General features: G+C 45.5%; 1 protein-coding gene across 7 annotated transcripts in view; it reads left to right on the top strand.

Moving 5' to 3' along the window:
- DCC (DCC netrin 1 receptor) overlaps positions 1-16787 on the top strand; it is a 583792-nt gene that overhangs the window by 372537 nt on the left and 194468 nt on the right. For 4 of the 7 annotated variants that reach the window (XM_072134147.1, XM_072134130.1, XM_072134122.1 and 1 more), the window contains exon 8: positions 16398-16641. In XM_072134147.1, the coding sequence (XP_071990248.1) occupies positions 16398-16641 (244 nt within the window). The remainder of the gene's footprint in view (positions 1-16397; positions 16642-16787) is intronic. The other 3 variants (XM_072134166.1, XM_072134174.1, XM_072134157.1) reach the window with 1 other exon arrangement.

Raw genomic sequence — 16787 nt, 5'->3', positions numbered from 1 at the left:
GGCTTCTACTCACTATTCTGCTCATTCCATCTGACTACAGAGAAATGCATTGTGGGAATAGTGCAGCTCGGATCTCAGGATACAACATAGAGGCTTCTACTCACTATTCTGCTCATTCCATCTGACTAGAGAAATGCATTGTGGTAATAGTGCAGCTCGGATCTCAGGACAGAACATAGAGGCTTCTACTCACTATTCTGCTCATTCCATCTGACTACAGAGAAATGCATTGTGGGAATAGTGCAGCTCGGATCTCAGGACAGAACATAGAGGCTTCTACTCACTATTCTGCTCATTCCATCTGACTACAGAGAAATGCATTGTGGGAATAGTGCAGCTCGGATCTCAGGACAGAACATAGAGGCTTCTACTCACTATTCTGCTAATTCCATCTGACTAGAGAGAAATGCATTGTGGGAATAGTGCAGCTCGGATCTCAGGATACAACATAGAGGCTTCTACTCACTATTCTGCTCATACTAGAGAGAAATGCATTGTGGGAACAGTGCAGCTCGGAACTCAGGATACAACATAGAGGCTTCTACTCACTATTCTGCTCATTCCATCTGACTAGAGAGAGATGCATTGTGGGAATAGTGCAGCTCGGATCTCAGGACAGAACATAGAGGCTTCTACTCACTATTCTGCTCATTCCATCTGACTACAGAGAAATGCATTGTGGGAGCTCAGAGGTCACATGTCTGACAACATGATGAGATAAACCGCAGTCTGTTTCCAATGGAAACCGGCAGGACTTAGGGGGACGCTCGGGATTAAACAATATCAAATCAATTAAAAAGGATATAAAATAATTACATTCATAACGCCAGAAAATTCTGCACTTGACTTCTCTTATATTTCCTCATCACTGGGTTCAAGTGTTTTCTGAGACAACAAGATCAAAGCAAAAATTACCAAAGTGCTTCAAGGATAACATCTTAAAGGAAATCTCCCTTCAAAACCCATCCTGATAAACCAGGGACATTACTCATAGATCCAGGCATCGGGACTGTGGTATCTTCTTATATTTCTTATCCATGGCCTCCTCCCTTCTAAAATCAACTTTTATATTTATGCAAATTAGCCTGCAGTACTTTGGGGATATTACCAGAGACCCTCAATGCTGTAGCTTCACAGACTGTTACACTTTCTCCCCTCCATCTCTGCTCTCCCATCACTTCCAACTCCCTCTGCCTGCTGTAATCTAATACAGTGGGAAGGGAGAAGTGCTCCTGCACAGTGTAACGGCCTGTGAATCATGGAAAGGCTCTGGTAACACCCCAAAGCCCTTCTGGCTCATTAGCATCATTTTAAAAGTTGATTTTAGATGAAGGAGGCCATGGATAACAAATATAAGAAGATACCACAGTCCCGTTGCCTGGATCTATGAGTAATGTCCCGGGTTTATCATGATGGATAACACAGCGCAGAGATGGGACTTTGATCTACCACCCAAGGAATATCCTTTAGATATGTAGGTTTTTTTTATTCCTATAACTTGTTAGTATATGGTGATTTTATTTAGTGTGAATTTAGCTTGCACATAGTCCAGGTCCTTAAAAAAAACACATTTTTTTTCCAGTTAAAAAGTGTTTTTATGACGCCATGAAAAAAAAAATGGAAACACTGACGCGTTTCAAATTTTTTACGATTCTTAATCGTAGACTGGATTTATTTTAACCCCATAAAGCACTTTCTTATATGTGTTGTCCAAGCTGACGCTGCTTTCCCTTGGACCTACAGCCCCCACTTATGGAATATCCTTCATAACTGGCTTTAGCCGGATTACCCCTATAACAAAACAAAATTCTCCCGGCTCTGCCGCCATCCCGCTCTTGGACCTGGTGTCGGCAGTAACAGGACCCTCTGCTTGTTTTGGACTCATTGTGATGGCAACAGAAGCAGAAATGAGCTGTAGATGGCAGCTCACTGCTCGACATCCGACTGCTAACAATTCAGCGGAGCGCGAAAATCGCTGCCAAAGTCTCCACCGATCCCCCGAGCCCCCGCCGCAGGCCCACAAGCCACTTCATGAAAAGCAGATTTCTGTGTCCCAGCGTCTGAGAGTCTTATGTTGTTTCCAGGCAATGGAGACAATTAGGAGCCATTTACAGAGAGAAAGAATTGGATTTATTTGTTAACGTAACAAAAGCAAAAGGTAAACAAATGGCAACATGAAAAAAAATAGCCGGAAAATTCCATGGAACGAGCTTTATGGAGGAACCTGAAAGCAGATAATGCGCTGGCAGATCCGCTCTTCGAATCTGGTCTCTTCTTCAATTAGAGTGAAACGCGTGGGAACTCGTAAGATGTTTTGTTTAGGTCTACTCTTAAAGGACATCTACCACCAGGATGAAAGATTGTATGCAAATGAGCCTCCGGGGCTCCAGGCTCCATTAAAAAAAAAAAAAAAATTAGAGCCTGGAGCCCCTGAGGCTCATTTGCATACGATCCTTCATCCTGGTGGTAGATGCCCTTTAAGCCAGAAAGTAAAGCAGGTCAAAGGCTAAAAAATACAAAGCCTCTCCTCCCATGCTTCCAAAATTCTGCCATGCAATGCCCAATAATAACACTTTACAACAATGGAAACAATTTTAAATCCCGCCCCCACAGCTGTGCCGGATACATATCAGGACCCTTTCCCCCCGCCTCCTATGCCAGGTCCTGCCTATATTTTTATCGTACTTTTGTATTATTTGTATTATTTTTATTTTTTACTAGTATTATATACAGTTATATTTTTTTATTATTATTGTTTTGTGTTTTTTTATTTCTATTTTTTACTATTATTATTATTTTTGTATTCAGTTTTTTTATTATTGTTTTTTTATTATTTTTATTTATTATTTTTATTCATAATAATAATAATGCTATTATTATATACAGTTATATTTTTTTATTATTATTCTTTTGTATTCTTTTTCTACTTTTCTACTTTCCCTAATTATCACATTGTTCAGGGGGGTTTTTTTGTTTGTTTTTTTTTTTGCTTTTTGAACCTCAAAGTAAACACGATGACAAACACTTTGCACAAGATGATGGATTCCTGGAACAAGGTCGATCTTTCCCCTGAATCTTAAATCAAAGTTATCGATCAGTGAGCTTGGCGGACCACCAGCGCAGGTCACATGTGAAGCCCCCAGCTCGTGGAGACGTGTCTGACGGTTGTATCTCCAGTTATCGCTCCTTCTCTTGTCTGCTCTCCAGGACCTTTGGGATATTCGGAGGTTTCTTTATGGGATGTAAACGTTCGGCTTCCTGCTGCTTGTATTATTCATGGAGATAGAAATCATGGACCACTGTGGGGGTCATTATATGGCCATGTCTTATTTATAAAGCTGCCATGTAACATGTATCCTATAGTGTCTGCATACAGGACCTTAGGGGTTACACTCGGGATATGGTGAATTATCCCTTCTTTAACCCTCCTTATTGTACATGATTCATTAATGTCTCATAGATATTTCATTTTCACATAATGAGGCTTCTTGTTATTGTCTCAAAGGGGATGTGCAGCTTTATTCTGTTTCTATATGCCATATTAATGAGTCTGATAATAAGGATCCTCATCTCTTGGTGGTATACAGTGCCCCCTGCAATGGAGGACTTGTGCTATCCCGTTACATAATCACCATAGACTTGTTGTAATACTTCACTTATCCATTGGGGGAGCTGCAGAAAAATGAACAAATGAGAGAGGTTTATCATGATGTTATCCCTGCACCCCCCTCCGTCCTGGCCTCTTGATAAATTTGCCCGGTAGTTTTGACAGCGAGAAAGTGGTTTAAGGGGGGAAATAGGCGCCTATGTGAGGCATTATGGAGCGCATTAATCGTAGGCTGGCGCTTACTGCACAAGCGTATGTTCTCTGTGGCCTCGGTTGTGGGTGTCGGGGGTCTCAGGGGACTCCTCGTACATTAGTTCTCTGTGGCTTCGCTGGTGGGTGTCGGGGGTCTCAGTGGAAGCCTCGTACATTAGTTCTCTGTGGCCTCAGTGGTGGGTGTCGGGGGTCTCTGGGGAAGCCTTGTACATTATTTCTTTGTGGCTTCGCTGGTGGGTGTCGGGGGTCTCTGGGGAAGCCTCGTACATTAGTTCTCTGTGGCCTCGCTGGTGGGTGTCGGGGGTCTCTGGGGAAGCCTCGTACATTAGTTCTCTGTGCCTCGGTGGTGGGTGTCGGGGGTCTCTGGGGAAGCCTCGTACATTAGTTCTCTGTGGCTTCGCTGGTGGGTGTCGGGGGTCTCTGGGGAAGCCTCGTACATTAGTTCTCTGTGGCGTCGCTGGTGGGTGTCGGGGGTCTCAGGGGAAGCCTCGTACATTAGTTCTCTGTGGCTTCGCTGGTGGGTGTCGGGGGTCTCTGGGGAAGCCTCGTACATGAGTTCTCTGTGGCTTCGCTGGTGGGTGTCGGGGGTCTCAGGGGAAGCTTCGTACATTAGTTCTCTGTGGCCTCGGTGGTGGGTGTCGGGGGTCTCTGGGGAAGCCTCGTACATCAGTTCTCTGTGGCTTCGCTGGTGGGTGTTGGGGGTCTCTGGGGAAGCCTCGTACATTAGTTCTCTGTGGCCTCGGCGTTGGGTGTAGGGGGTCTCAGGGGAAGCCTCGTACATTAGTTCTCTGTGGCGTCGCTGGTGGGTGTCGGGGGTCTCTGGGGAAGCCTCCTACATTAGTTCTCTGTGGCCTCGGTGGTGGGTGTCGGGGGTCTCTGGGGAAGCCTCGTACATCAGTTCTCTGTGGCCTCGGTGGTGGGTGTCGGGGGTCTCTGGGGAAGCCTCGTACATTAGTTCTCTGTGGCCTCGCTGGTGGGTGTCGGGGGTCTCTGGGGAAGCCTCGTACATTAGTTCTCTGTGGCGTCGCTGGTGGGTGTCGGGGGTCTCTGGGGAAGCCTCCTACATTAGTTCTCTGTGGCCTCGGTGGTGGGTGTCGGGGGTCTCTGGGGAAGCCTCGTACATCAGTTCTCTGTGGCCTCGGTGGTGGGTGTCGGGGGTCTCTGGGGAAGCCTCGTACATTAGTTCTCTGTGGCCGCGCTGGTGGGTGTCGGGGGTCTCTGGGGAAGCCTCGTACATCAGTTCTCTGTGGCTTCGCTGGTGGGTGTCGGGGGTCTCTGGGAAAGCCTCGTACATTAGTTCTCTGTGGCCTGAGTGGTGGGTGTCGGGGGTCTCAGGGGAAGCCTCGTACATTAGTTCTCTGTGGCCTCGCTGGTGGGTGTAGGGGGTCTCTGGGGAAGCCCGTACATTAGTTCTCTGTGGCCTGGGTGGTGGGTGTAGGGGGTCTCAGGGGAAGCCTCGTACATTCGTTCTCTGTGGCTTCGCTGGTGGGTGTCGGGGGTCTCAGGGGAAGCCTCGTACATTAGTTCTCTGTGGCTTCGCTGGTGGGTGTCGGGTGTCTCTGGGGAAGCCTCGTACATTAGTTCTCTGTGGCCTCGGCGTTGGGTGTAGGGGGTCTCAGGGGAAGCCTCGTACATTAGTTCTCTGTGGCCTCGGTGGTGGGTTTCGGGGGTCTCTGGGGAAGCCTCGTACATTAGTTCTCTGTGGCCTCGCTGGTGGGTGTCGGGGGTCTCAGGGGAAGCCTCGTACATTAGTTCTCTGTGGCCTCGGTTGTGGGTGTAGGGGGTCTCAGGGGAAGCCTTGTACATTACTTCTCTGTGGCGTTGCTGGTGGGTGTAGGGGGGGTCTCTGGGGAAGCCTCGTACATTAGTTCTCTGTGGCCTCGGTGGTGGGTGTCGGGGGTCTCTGGGGAAGTCTCGTACATTAGTTCTTTGTGGCCTCGGCGGTGGGTGTTGGGGGTCTCTGGGGAAGCCTCGTACATTAGTTCTCTGTGGCCTCGCTGGTGGGTGTCGGGGGTCTCTGGGGAAGCCTCATACATCAGTTCTCTGTGGCCTCGCTGGTGGGTGTAGGGGGGGTCTCTGGGGAAGCCTCGTACATTAGTTCTCTGTGGCTTTGCTGGTGGGTGTAGGGGGGTCTCTGGGGAAGCCTCGTACATTAGTTCTCTGTGGCTTCGCTGGTGGGTGTCGGGGGTCTCTGGGGAAGCCTTGTACATTAGTTCCCTGTGGCTTGGTGGTGGGTGTAGGGGGTCTCTGGGGAAGCCTCCTACATTAGTTCTCTGTGGCTTCGCAGGTGGGTGTCGGGGGTCTCTGTGGAAGCCTCGTACATTAGTTCTCTGTGGCCTCGCTGGTGGGTGTCGGGGGTCTCTGTGGAAGCCTCGTACATCAGTTCTCTGTGGCCTCGGTGGTGGGTGTCGGGGGTCTCTGGGGAAGCCTCGTACATTAGCTTTCGGTGTAATCTGCAGCCGCGCTCCCGTTATTCATGATGAGTAATGGATGATGACAGGTGTCACATGTGATGGAGAAGTGAGAGAAGCTTCCATCGCTCTTGTCACGAGTTTCCAGATGGTAAAAACAATATTGATTTTCTAAAACAGAAACAACCAGTCATTTTCCGTATTGATTTCCCAGAATCTGGGGGAGGCTAATTGCTGAGAGATCTCTCCTCAAATGAACACTTGTTTTAGCTAGAAGTGTGAATGATGCACCGAGGAGTTGTCAGGCACATGGAGTAGTCCCTGTGCGGGTGTACATACAGATAGATCCTGGCATAGACGGAGAGACATATGGAGGAACATCTATAAGGCTTTCTAAGAAAAAAGCCCTGACATAGGTGCAATTCCTGGTTAAGGTATGGGCGTGAAGTGATGTTATGTGGGGGCGGCCAGCGGCTCAGTGGGCTGGCACGAGGTGTTCCTGCAGCGCACCTGCGCACCGCCTATAGCCTGCACCCATTCAGACGTAGGTTATGGGTGCAATTCTGCGCCAAGCCATGCACTACTATAATCCAGTGCGTCTCTGCACCCACAACATTGCACTGCACCTCATTTACCCCATCCTTCACCCCTTCTCCTACAATTCCATATTCTTAAAATCCTTTGGTAACACTAATTTGTATTTCTGTCTGCCAATAAAAGTTCTTTATGTTGAATAGATAGATAAATAGATGGACAGATATGAGATAGATAGAGAGATAATAGATAGATAGATAGATAGATATGAGATAGATAGATATGAGATAGATAGATAGATATGAGATAGATAGATATGAGATAGATAGATAGATAGATAGATAGATAGATATGAGATAGATAGATAGATAGATAGATATGAGATAGATAGATAGATAGATAATAGATATGAGATAGATAGATAATAGATATGAGATAGATATGAGATAGATATGAGATGAGAGATAGATAGATAGCTAGATATGAGATAGATAGATAGATACATACATACATAGACAGATAGATATGAGATAGGAGATACATAGATAGATGGATAGATATGAGATAGATAGATAGATAGATAGATAGATAGATAGATAGATAGATAGATAGATATGAGATAGATAGATAGATATGAGATAGATAGATAGATGGATAGACAGATAGATAGATATGAGATAGATAGATAGATAGATAGATAGATAGATAGATAGATAGATAAAGGAGGGGTAGCTCTCCTCCAGAGTGCACTTATTTAAACAGTCAATGAAAGAGACAATACTGACACATGTCTGCATAAAATAACCTTGGACCTTGGAAGTGTAAATGACATAAATACAGTATAATAGAATATCATAAGGCACCAGAGATGGAAGTGAAGGTAAACAATCACCACCATGTTATACACTGTTTCATTACATTTACATATATCATTTATATCTTAAAAGGCCTCACTTTTTCACTAGATAGATAGATGGATTGATGGATGGATATGAGATAGATAGTTATGAGATAGATAGATATGAGATAGATAGATAGATAGATAGATAGATAGATAGATAGATAGATATATAGATATGAGATAGATAGATAAATATGAGATAGATAGATAGATAGATAGATAGATAGATAGGAGATAGATAGGAGATAGATATGAGATAGATAGATATGAGATAGATAGATAGATAGATAGATAGATAGATAGATATGAGATAGATAGATAGATAGATAGATATGAGATAGATAGATAAATATGAGATAGATAGATAGATAGATAGATATGAGATAGATAGATAGATAGATATGAGATAGATAGATAGATAGATATGAGATAGATAGATAGATAGATAGATAGATAGATAGATATGAGATAGATAGATAGATAGATAGATAGATATGAGATAGATAGATAGATAGATAGATAGATATGAGATATATAGATAAACTTTGTAACCATTACATTCCTGGCCTGACAAGCCTCCTATATGCAGAAATCTCTGAATGGTCGGATTATTCTGGGCTGTGACTGGCAGGGTGCATTCTGGGAGCAGCCAAAGTCCTTCAATAAAGAATTTGCGCTAGAATAGCCACAGATGCTTAATTTGTCCAATAAAAAGAGAGGATTATTTTTAGCTGAATGTAACAAACATGAATTTATCCGGTGCATTATTTCAGGATGTGATTTCCTGTCCTCGTTTGCATAAATTAGCATACGAGGGATTGTTTTGTAATTGTTGTCATTTCGGGCGAGCGGCTGTTTATTGTTGTTCCAGATTCCAGAATTCCTCAATGCGGATCGGAAACAATGGTGAAATATTATACAATGCGGCTTCATAGGATAAACAAGAGGCTCTTACATGGCGCGCGGCGAGGATACACGCAACAGTGACCAGGCGGCTTTGGATTTGCATAGTCACAAAAGGTGTCAGAGAATGTAAATACCGAGGAAAAGATGTTTGTGGTTCCTCTAGGGATGAAAAAGGATATATTTATATGTGTAACCAAAAAGCAAAAAAGTCTAGTAAACAGTGTCCTACTACTGACACCGTCCCTATGTGCTCTGTTGTGTGGCTATGGAGCTCCCTCATAATACAACAGCAGCTAAAACCTTCTGGGTGAACTCTTCTTGTTCATCCTGAATGTCCTACCATATAGTCTTCTCATCAATCCTGATTCTCCTGATTCTTTCGTAACCTCCTCTTACCCCTCCTGGATGTCCTTTCCTGTAATCTTCTCTTTCCCCTCTGATGTTTACTACCCTTTAGTCTTCTGTTGCTCCACCTGAGCGTCCTGTCCTCTAGTTTTATCTTTCCCCTCCTGGATTTCCTCTCTTGTAGTCTTCTCTGTCTCCTCCTTGGTGTCATTTGCCTTATTTTTCGCTTGACCCTCCTGGGATTCCTGTCCTCCAGTCTTCTCCTGCCCCTCCTGTGTGTCCTCCCCTCTAGTCCTATCCTGCGCGTTTTGAGTGTCCTCTCCTGCGCTCTTCTCTTGCCTCTCCTGAGTGTCCTCTCCTGCGCTCTTCTCTTGCCTCTCCTGATTGTCCTCTCCTGTGCTCTTCTCTTGCCTCTCCTCAGTGTCCTCTCCTGTGCTCTTCTCTTGCCTCTCCTGAGTGTCCTCTCCTGTGCTCTTCTCTTGCCTCTCCTCAGTGTCCTCTCCTGTGCTCTTCTCTTGCCTCTCCTGAGTGTCCTCTCCTGTGCTCTTCTCTTGCCTCTCCTGAGTGTCCTCTCCTGTGCTCTTCTCTTGCCTCTCCTGAGTGTCCTCTCCTAGGCTCTTCTCTTGCCTCTCCTCAGTGTCCTCTCCTGTAGTCTTCTCTTGCCTATTCTCAGTGTCCTCTCCTGTAGTCTTCTCCTGCCTCTCCTCAGTGTCCTCTCCTGTGCTCTTCTCTTGCCTCTCCTGAGTGTCCTCGTCTAGGCTCTTCTCTTGCCTCTTCTCAGTGTCCTCTCCTGTGCTCTTGCCTCTTCTCAGTGTCCTCTCCTGTGCTCTTGCCTCTCCTCATTGTCCTCTCCTGTGCTCTTCTCTTGCCTCTCCTCAGTGTCCTCTCCTGTGCTCTTGCCTCTCCTCAGTTTCCTCTCCTGTGCTCTTCTCTTGCCTCTCCTCATTGTCCTCTCCTGTGCTCTTCTCTTGCCTCTCCTCAGTGTCCTCTCCTGTGCTCTTGCCTCTCCTCAGTGTCCTCTCCTGTGCTCTTCTCTTGCCTCTCCTCAGTGTCCTCTCCTGTGCTCTTGCCTCTCCTCAGTGTCCTCTCCTGTGCTCTTCTCTTGCCTCTCCTCAGTGTCCTCTCCTGTAGTCTTCTCCTGCCTCTCCTCAGTGTCCTCTCCTGTGCTCTTCTCTTGCCTCTCCTGAGTGTCCTCTCCTAGGCTCTTCTCTTGCCTCTTTTCAGTGTCCTCTCCTGTGCTCTTGCCTCTTCTCAGTGTCCTCTCCTGTGCTCTTGCCTCTCCTCATTGTCCTCTCCTGTGCTCTTCTCTTGCCTCTCCTCAGTGTCCTCTCCTGTGCTCTTGCCTCTCCTCAGTGTCCTCTCCTGTGCTCTTCTCTTGCCTCTCCTCAGTGTCCTCTTCTGTGCTCTTGCCTCTTCTCAGTGTCCTCTCCTGTGCTCTTCTCTTGCCTCTCCTGAGTGTCCTCTCCTTTGCCCTTCTCTTGCCTCTTCTCAGTGTCCTCTCCTGTGCTCTTGCCTCTTCTCAGTGTCCTCTGCTGTGCCCCTGCCTCTTCTCAGTGTCCTCTCCTGTGCTCTTGTCTCTTCTCAGTGTCCTCTCCTGTGCTCTTGCCTCTCCTGAGTGTCCTCTCCTGTGCTCTTCTCTTGACTCTTCTCAGTGTCCTCTCCTGTGCTCTTCTCTTGCCTCTCCTGAGTGTCCTCTCCTGTGCTCTTCTCTTGCCTCTTCTCAGTGTCCTCTCCTGTGCTCTTCTCTCGCCTCTCCCGAGTGTCCACTCCTGTGCTCTTCTCTTGCCTCTCCTCAGTGTCCTCTCCTGTGCTCTTCTCTTGCCTCTCCTCAGTGTTCTCTGCTCTAGTCTTCTATTGTCCTTCCTAGGAGTCCCCTGTTCTAGTCTTCTCTTGCTCCTCCCCATTGTCCTCTGCTCTAGTCTTCTCTTGCTGCACCCCATTGTCCTCTGCTCTAGTCTTCTCTTGCTCCTCCCCTGTGTCCTCTGGTCTAGTCTTCTCTCGCTTCTCCCCATTGTCCTCTGCTCTAGTCTTCTCTTGCTTCTCCCCATTGTCTTCTGCTCTAGTCTTCTCTTGCTGCACCCCATTGTCCTCTGCTCTAGTCTTCTCTTGCTCCTCCCCATTGTCCTCTGCTCTAGTCTTCTCTTGCTCCTCCCCATTGTCCTCTGCTCTAGTCTTCTCTTGCTCCTCCCCTGTGTCCTCTGGTCTAGTCTTCTCTCGCCTCTCCCGAGTGTCCACTTCTGTAGTCTTCTCTTGTCCCTCCTGGATGTCCTCTCCTTAGTCTTATCTCTCCCCTCCCTTGTTTCCTGCCATGTTGTCTCTTCTTATCACTCATGGCTGTCCTCTTTTATAGTCTCCTCCTGTCCTTCTTGGGTTTCCTCCCATATTGTCTCTTCTTGTCCATAATTGTTGTCTTACTCTACAACTTTTCTCCATTTAATTACTTTCATCTCCACCACAACCTTTCTGTCCATCCTTGAGTTTTGTCTTTTGCATTTTTCCCTTGTCCTCCTCCTCTATTGCCATGCATTTTTCCTTCATGGGGTGTCCACCTCTACAGAAACTCCCTAATCCTTCCCTTGGTGTCCTCCTCTTTTTCAGTCTTCTTCTGGTCCCTCTTTAAGTGTCTTCCCCTACTCAATGAGTGTCTACTCCAGTTTCCAACTTATCATTTACATAACATGTCATCAGTATCAGACTCGCTCCCACCACCTGATTACAGCTACTTCTGGGATCCTACGTGACACCCATGCATTTGACATTGATGATCAATCCACAGAATAAATCAGATCATTAGTAGAAACTCCCTTTAAATCAAGAATATACATGACTTAAGTGCATTCATTTGGAAGTCTTGTTTCCAGCAGATGTTCCCACATAAGGCTGCCCATAGGCACTCAGGCACAGGGCTATCCTATAGATGAATGAACATTTGGGTGTTCTGTCTTATAAAATGGTTTCTTTTTTCCATAAATTTAAGTATAGAATTGTAGAGTCATGAATATTAATGTGTTCAGATGTGCATAGAACATATAGAAAGTACATATATAGTGGAGCAAAGCCAGTGTATACAATGTATCCAGCATCAATACGACTGTTATAATCTGCATAGAATCCGCGCTCACATCTCCGAAGTGGCAGAATAATTGCCGACATACTGTATCCTAGACACAAAGTGGTGAGCCCTCCACATGATATAATATCCAGAATCTCCATCTTTCAGCATTGTTAAGTTTAGTTTATCCACGGTATTTTCCATGACAACAGATAAGTGATCTCCGTGGCTATGGAAACGTCGGAGATGCTTAGTCCTCGCTAGGTAAGAGCTGATAATCGCTAATTCCAAGATTAAGCTTGCAAATGAATCAGCCTCGGATAAGTGGCAGAAAATGCTGGAGTCTGAGCGCTCAATCTTCTAGGGTTTAAGAAGACATTTACAAAAAGGGAAATTCCAATTATCCTTTGATCCGGAATAATGTATCGTAATCCACGGTTTCTTGTTGTTGGTTGCAGTGGAATATATTTTAGACTTGGCTTCTAAAACTTCTTTAAACTGTAAGGAAATATAAAAAAATACAATATATCAGTACAGACACTGGGGCTCATTTACTAAGGGTCCGAATCGCGCACTTTTGACAGGTTTCCTGGTGATTTCCGATTTGCCCTGAATTGCCCCAGGATTTTGGTGCACGTGAATGGAATTTGGCGCATCAGTACTGCCTTTCACGTGGCAGAAATCGGGGGGCGTGGCCGTCGGACAACCCGACGGATTCAGAAAAACCGTAGAATTTAAAAATAATCTGTGTCGCAAAATCAGCACTTACATGCACCAGGAAGAAGATGGTGAACTCTGGTGGACCTCGGCGCAGCAGCGACACGTACTGGATATCGGGCGCACGACTTTAATAAATGCCGGCAGAGCCGAATCATCGTCGGAGAACGCACCGCTGGATCGCGACTGGACCGGGTAAGTAAATGAGCCCCAATGTGTGTTTGTGTATGGCAGCCATAAGGGGGCCTGTCCTCACACTGCTGAGCTCTGTGCTAATGGATTATTCTGCACAGCCACTGCCATCTGCTTTGAGTAGAGACAATAGTAGGCTTCTAATTTAACACTCACTCATAGCAAAGGGCAGGGGATGTGGAGTAACTTAGTGTAGAGTTAGTCCACAGCAGTGAGAGGACATACCCACAGTGGTCATGGAGAAGCTATAATCCTGGAGGGAGCATTTGGAGCAGCAAAAGCAGAAAGGAAGACATCATGTTTGTGAACTAGTCATGTCTGATTTATAGGCAAACTTTGTGTTCTGGGTGGGGGATCACATTGAGGACTCCACCTACTAATGATGGAAATTCAAAAAGTATATCAAGACAACAAAACTCAGGATGTGCTTGATAGACATCGCATGCAGTGGTTGCCACTTACATATAGACATACACTCAGTAACATAATCGACCCCTAAAATATTGCATCTTGGAGTATATCAAGCCAAAGGGAAAGGAAAGACACATTTTACTCTGGTAGGCCACTCTTGGTTTGGTGCTCAACTCCATAGTACTGGTTTGGTGCTCCACTTCATAGTCCTGGTTTGGTGCTCCACTCAACAGTCTTGGTTTGGTGCTGCACTCCATGGTATTGGTTCGATGCTCTGCTACACTGTCATGGTTTTTTGTTTCACTCCATAGTCTTGGTGTGATGTTCCGCTCCATAGTCATGGTTTGGTGCTCCACTGCATAGCCTTGGTTTGGTGCTCTACTGCCTAGTCTTGGTTTGGTGCTCTACTGCATAGGCTTGGTTTGGTGCTCCACTCCATAGTCTTGGTTTGATGCTATGCTCCATCATCATGGTTTCATGTTTCACTACATAGTCTTGGTTTGGTGCTCCACTGCATAGCCTTGGTTTGGTGCTCCACTCCATTTATGGTGCTCTTCCCCCTTTCTTTCAAACTATTCAGCTGCCATATTAACTGTCCTCCACCCCCACCAAAATATTTGCACAAGGGTACAAAACTAATACAGAATTTAAAATATATTTAAATAAATTAAAAATATTTATTCAAGACAAGGGAACCAGAGTTATAAAGTTTGTGTCTGTGGAAAATGAGTCGAGTTCTTCCTTCTGGTTCACAGATTTGCATATTAGTAATCAACAAAGGACTTTCTCTAATGTGAGGATGTTGATAGATGATTTTTTGATAAATGTTATTAATGATAATCTGGACTTTTCTACATACTTGACCTTTGTGTGTAATATGTGTGGGCTTATTATGCTAAAATATCAAGTTTAGAATCCACACAAAGATGATCTCCTCATAGCAGAACTTGAAAGTCCATTTCTACTGTGGCTAACATCAATAGTATTGTTGCATCCATCTGTTGAGCTCTGCTCAAACGTCCTCCCTTCCATGACTCATATTATAGAAAAATCCTCATCTAAATGACAACCTTTAGATTTCTACATCTAATATTAACACTCATGGATAAAACCTTGGTGATGAGTCAATGTACGTTTTTTAATGCCCCAAAAGCCATGGCCATGATGCTCTGCCGCTGGGTAAGACATGGGGATCCTGGTCTTGGACCTGATCAAGGTCAACTTTTCTATGGATCTCTTGTGTTCTCCTAAGATTACTTCGTGACCATAGTTTATACCCAATATCCAATATTATAAACCTGGCCCAGTTGACATGGACAATGGACACGAGATTTCAAAGCTGTTAACTCCAAGTTCCTTTTACAAGTGGAGGCCACAACTGCAGAGGTGGTAGATCAGCCAATCAGTCACCAATCGGATCAACCTAAAAATGTCCCAAAATTCTAGTTGTTCAAAAAGTTTGTTCATTAATGTCTTCTGGTTAATCCATGTTTAATAAAAAGGGGTAAACATTTATGACCAGACTTTACGGTGGCCCATGAATTAGAGTTATGGCCGTCTTGCTTAAACCATTCATGTTTCTCGATCTCTCGAATATGGAAGTCACTAAAAATAAAGCGCCTGTGATAGCTGTTATTAGCCGACGTTTATTACTGCAATTTTCTTTAAGGGGAAACTATTATTAGGACGGTAAAGGCTCATTTACTAGTAAAATGGTAAGTGCTGGCTTGGTAGAAAGGGACAGGTGCTCGGTGGCAGAGGAGGAGCACACTCCCTGGAATCTTGGCAGGAGCTCTCAGAATTAGTTCAGAATGTGGAAATTCTAAATTTTGGGAGATGAATTTTCTATGAAGCAGAAGAAGGGCTTGTATTTAGCTGACGATGCTGTAATAATCCGACAGAGCTTATTTTATTCTCAAAAAATGTCCATGATGCCAGGAAATAGGACTGTTAACATCTGAAAAGAAACAGTTTTAAAGGGGTTATCCGGGTTTAAATTTTTTTTTATGTCCAGGCTGGGGAGGGCTAGTTAAACATAATAAACATGTACTTACCTCCTCCGGCGCCGCCGTTGTCCCGCGCCGCGGTCCCTTCGATCCGTGCCCCTGTTTGTTTACAGGGGCACGGAAGCCGCGCACAGGGAGCTTCCGGTCCACGATGTGGACGGCTCCTCCCATGCGTCCCTATCTCTCAGCGTTGTAAGCGCTGAGAGATGGTGCGCATGGGAGCTTCCGGACGGCCGGAAGCTCCCTGTGCGCCGGTGTAATGAAACCGGCGCACAGAGAAGACGGGCCTCGGCGCAGGACATCGGCAGCACCGGAGGAGGTAAGTACATGTTTATTATGTTTAACTAGCCCTCCCCAGCCCGGACAAATTTAAACCCGGATAACCCCTTTAAAGGGGTTGTCCTACTTTGACAACCTATCCATATGCCCTTATGTCAGATTGATCCGTGGGAGGGGCAGAGGAAAAGGAAAATTAGTAGACCAGTGGTGGTTAACCTGTGGCCCCAGAGGTCCCAGAGATGGCACTTAGAGCTTTCTCTGTGGCCACCCAGGCCATTGCCCCAGCACAGAGTTCACCAGGACTCACACCTTTCTCCTGCAGTCCATGGTATCCCAGGACATCTTGCAATTGGCACTATCCTCGTCTGCCAGGAACTACCGGAGGAGCGGGGAAGTATGGACAGGGCTACATTATAACTAAAATAAGGGGAACCCTGGGTGCTACAAAGATAATCCAAATTTCTCCTCAGCATTAGTGTCCTTACAACCCAACAAGATTGAAAGCATCTGCAAAGAAGGGAGCAATAACTTACTACTTGAATTGTTGGGGTAAAGTTCTTGGTGCTTTGCTATAAATAAGTAGGTTACGGTTGTAGTTTGGGCGCCTGCTCTCTGATAGGTTCGCCATTACTGGAGAAGACTGACCTCAACCTGTCTGGATTTGATTGTTCCAATACAGTAATATAATTCTATTGTATAATAATAATATAATATCTGTTCAGTATTTGATCATTATGTTGATGATTTATATTATTTATCACTTATTTTAATCTACATTTGTTCTTGTTCCATCTTTGCCCGATCCCGTGTTTGATGGCTTTAGTAGTTATTACCCCCACGCATTTCCCTGCCGGACCCTTCACCTTTGTATCACCCGCTTCTCTGACTGATTCCCCCCATTCCCCTACAGCTGTTCCCAGCTCCAGTGTCCTTCCCTCTGCTCCTCGAGATGTGGTCCCTGTTTTGGTTTCTAGTCGATTTGTACGTCTCAGTTGGAGGCCACCGGTGGATACAAGAGGGAACATACAGGCCTACACCGTCTACTTCTCCAAGGATGGGGCACACAGGTAAGAACAATTTCTTATTGCCTTTCTTTGTGGTGTCCATATAGTATAGTAATAGTATATTTACGATAGATAGTCCATACCCAACACTGACGTCCTTTCCAGAACAGACAGACCTGTGGATCTCCATGGTCAGACTATAGATATAA

The sequence above is a fragment of the Engystomops pustulosus genome, chromosome 1 (assembly GCF_040894005.1).
Source record: "Engystomops pustulosus chromosome 1, aEngPut4.maternal, whole genome shotgun sequence".
In the NCBI taxonomy this organism is placed as follows: domain Eukaryota; kingdom Metazoa; phylum Chordata; class Amphibia; order Anura; family Leptodactylidae; genus Engystomops; species Engystomops pustulosus.
Note: the sequence above shows the minus strand (reverse complement) of the source record. Positions and strands in the feature narration are given on the sequence as shown.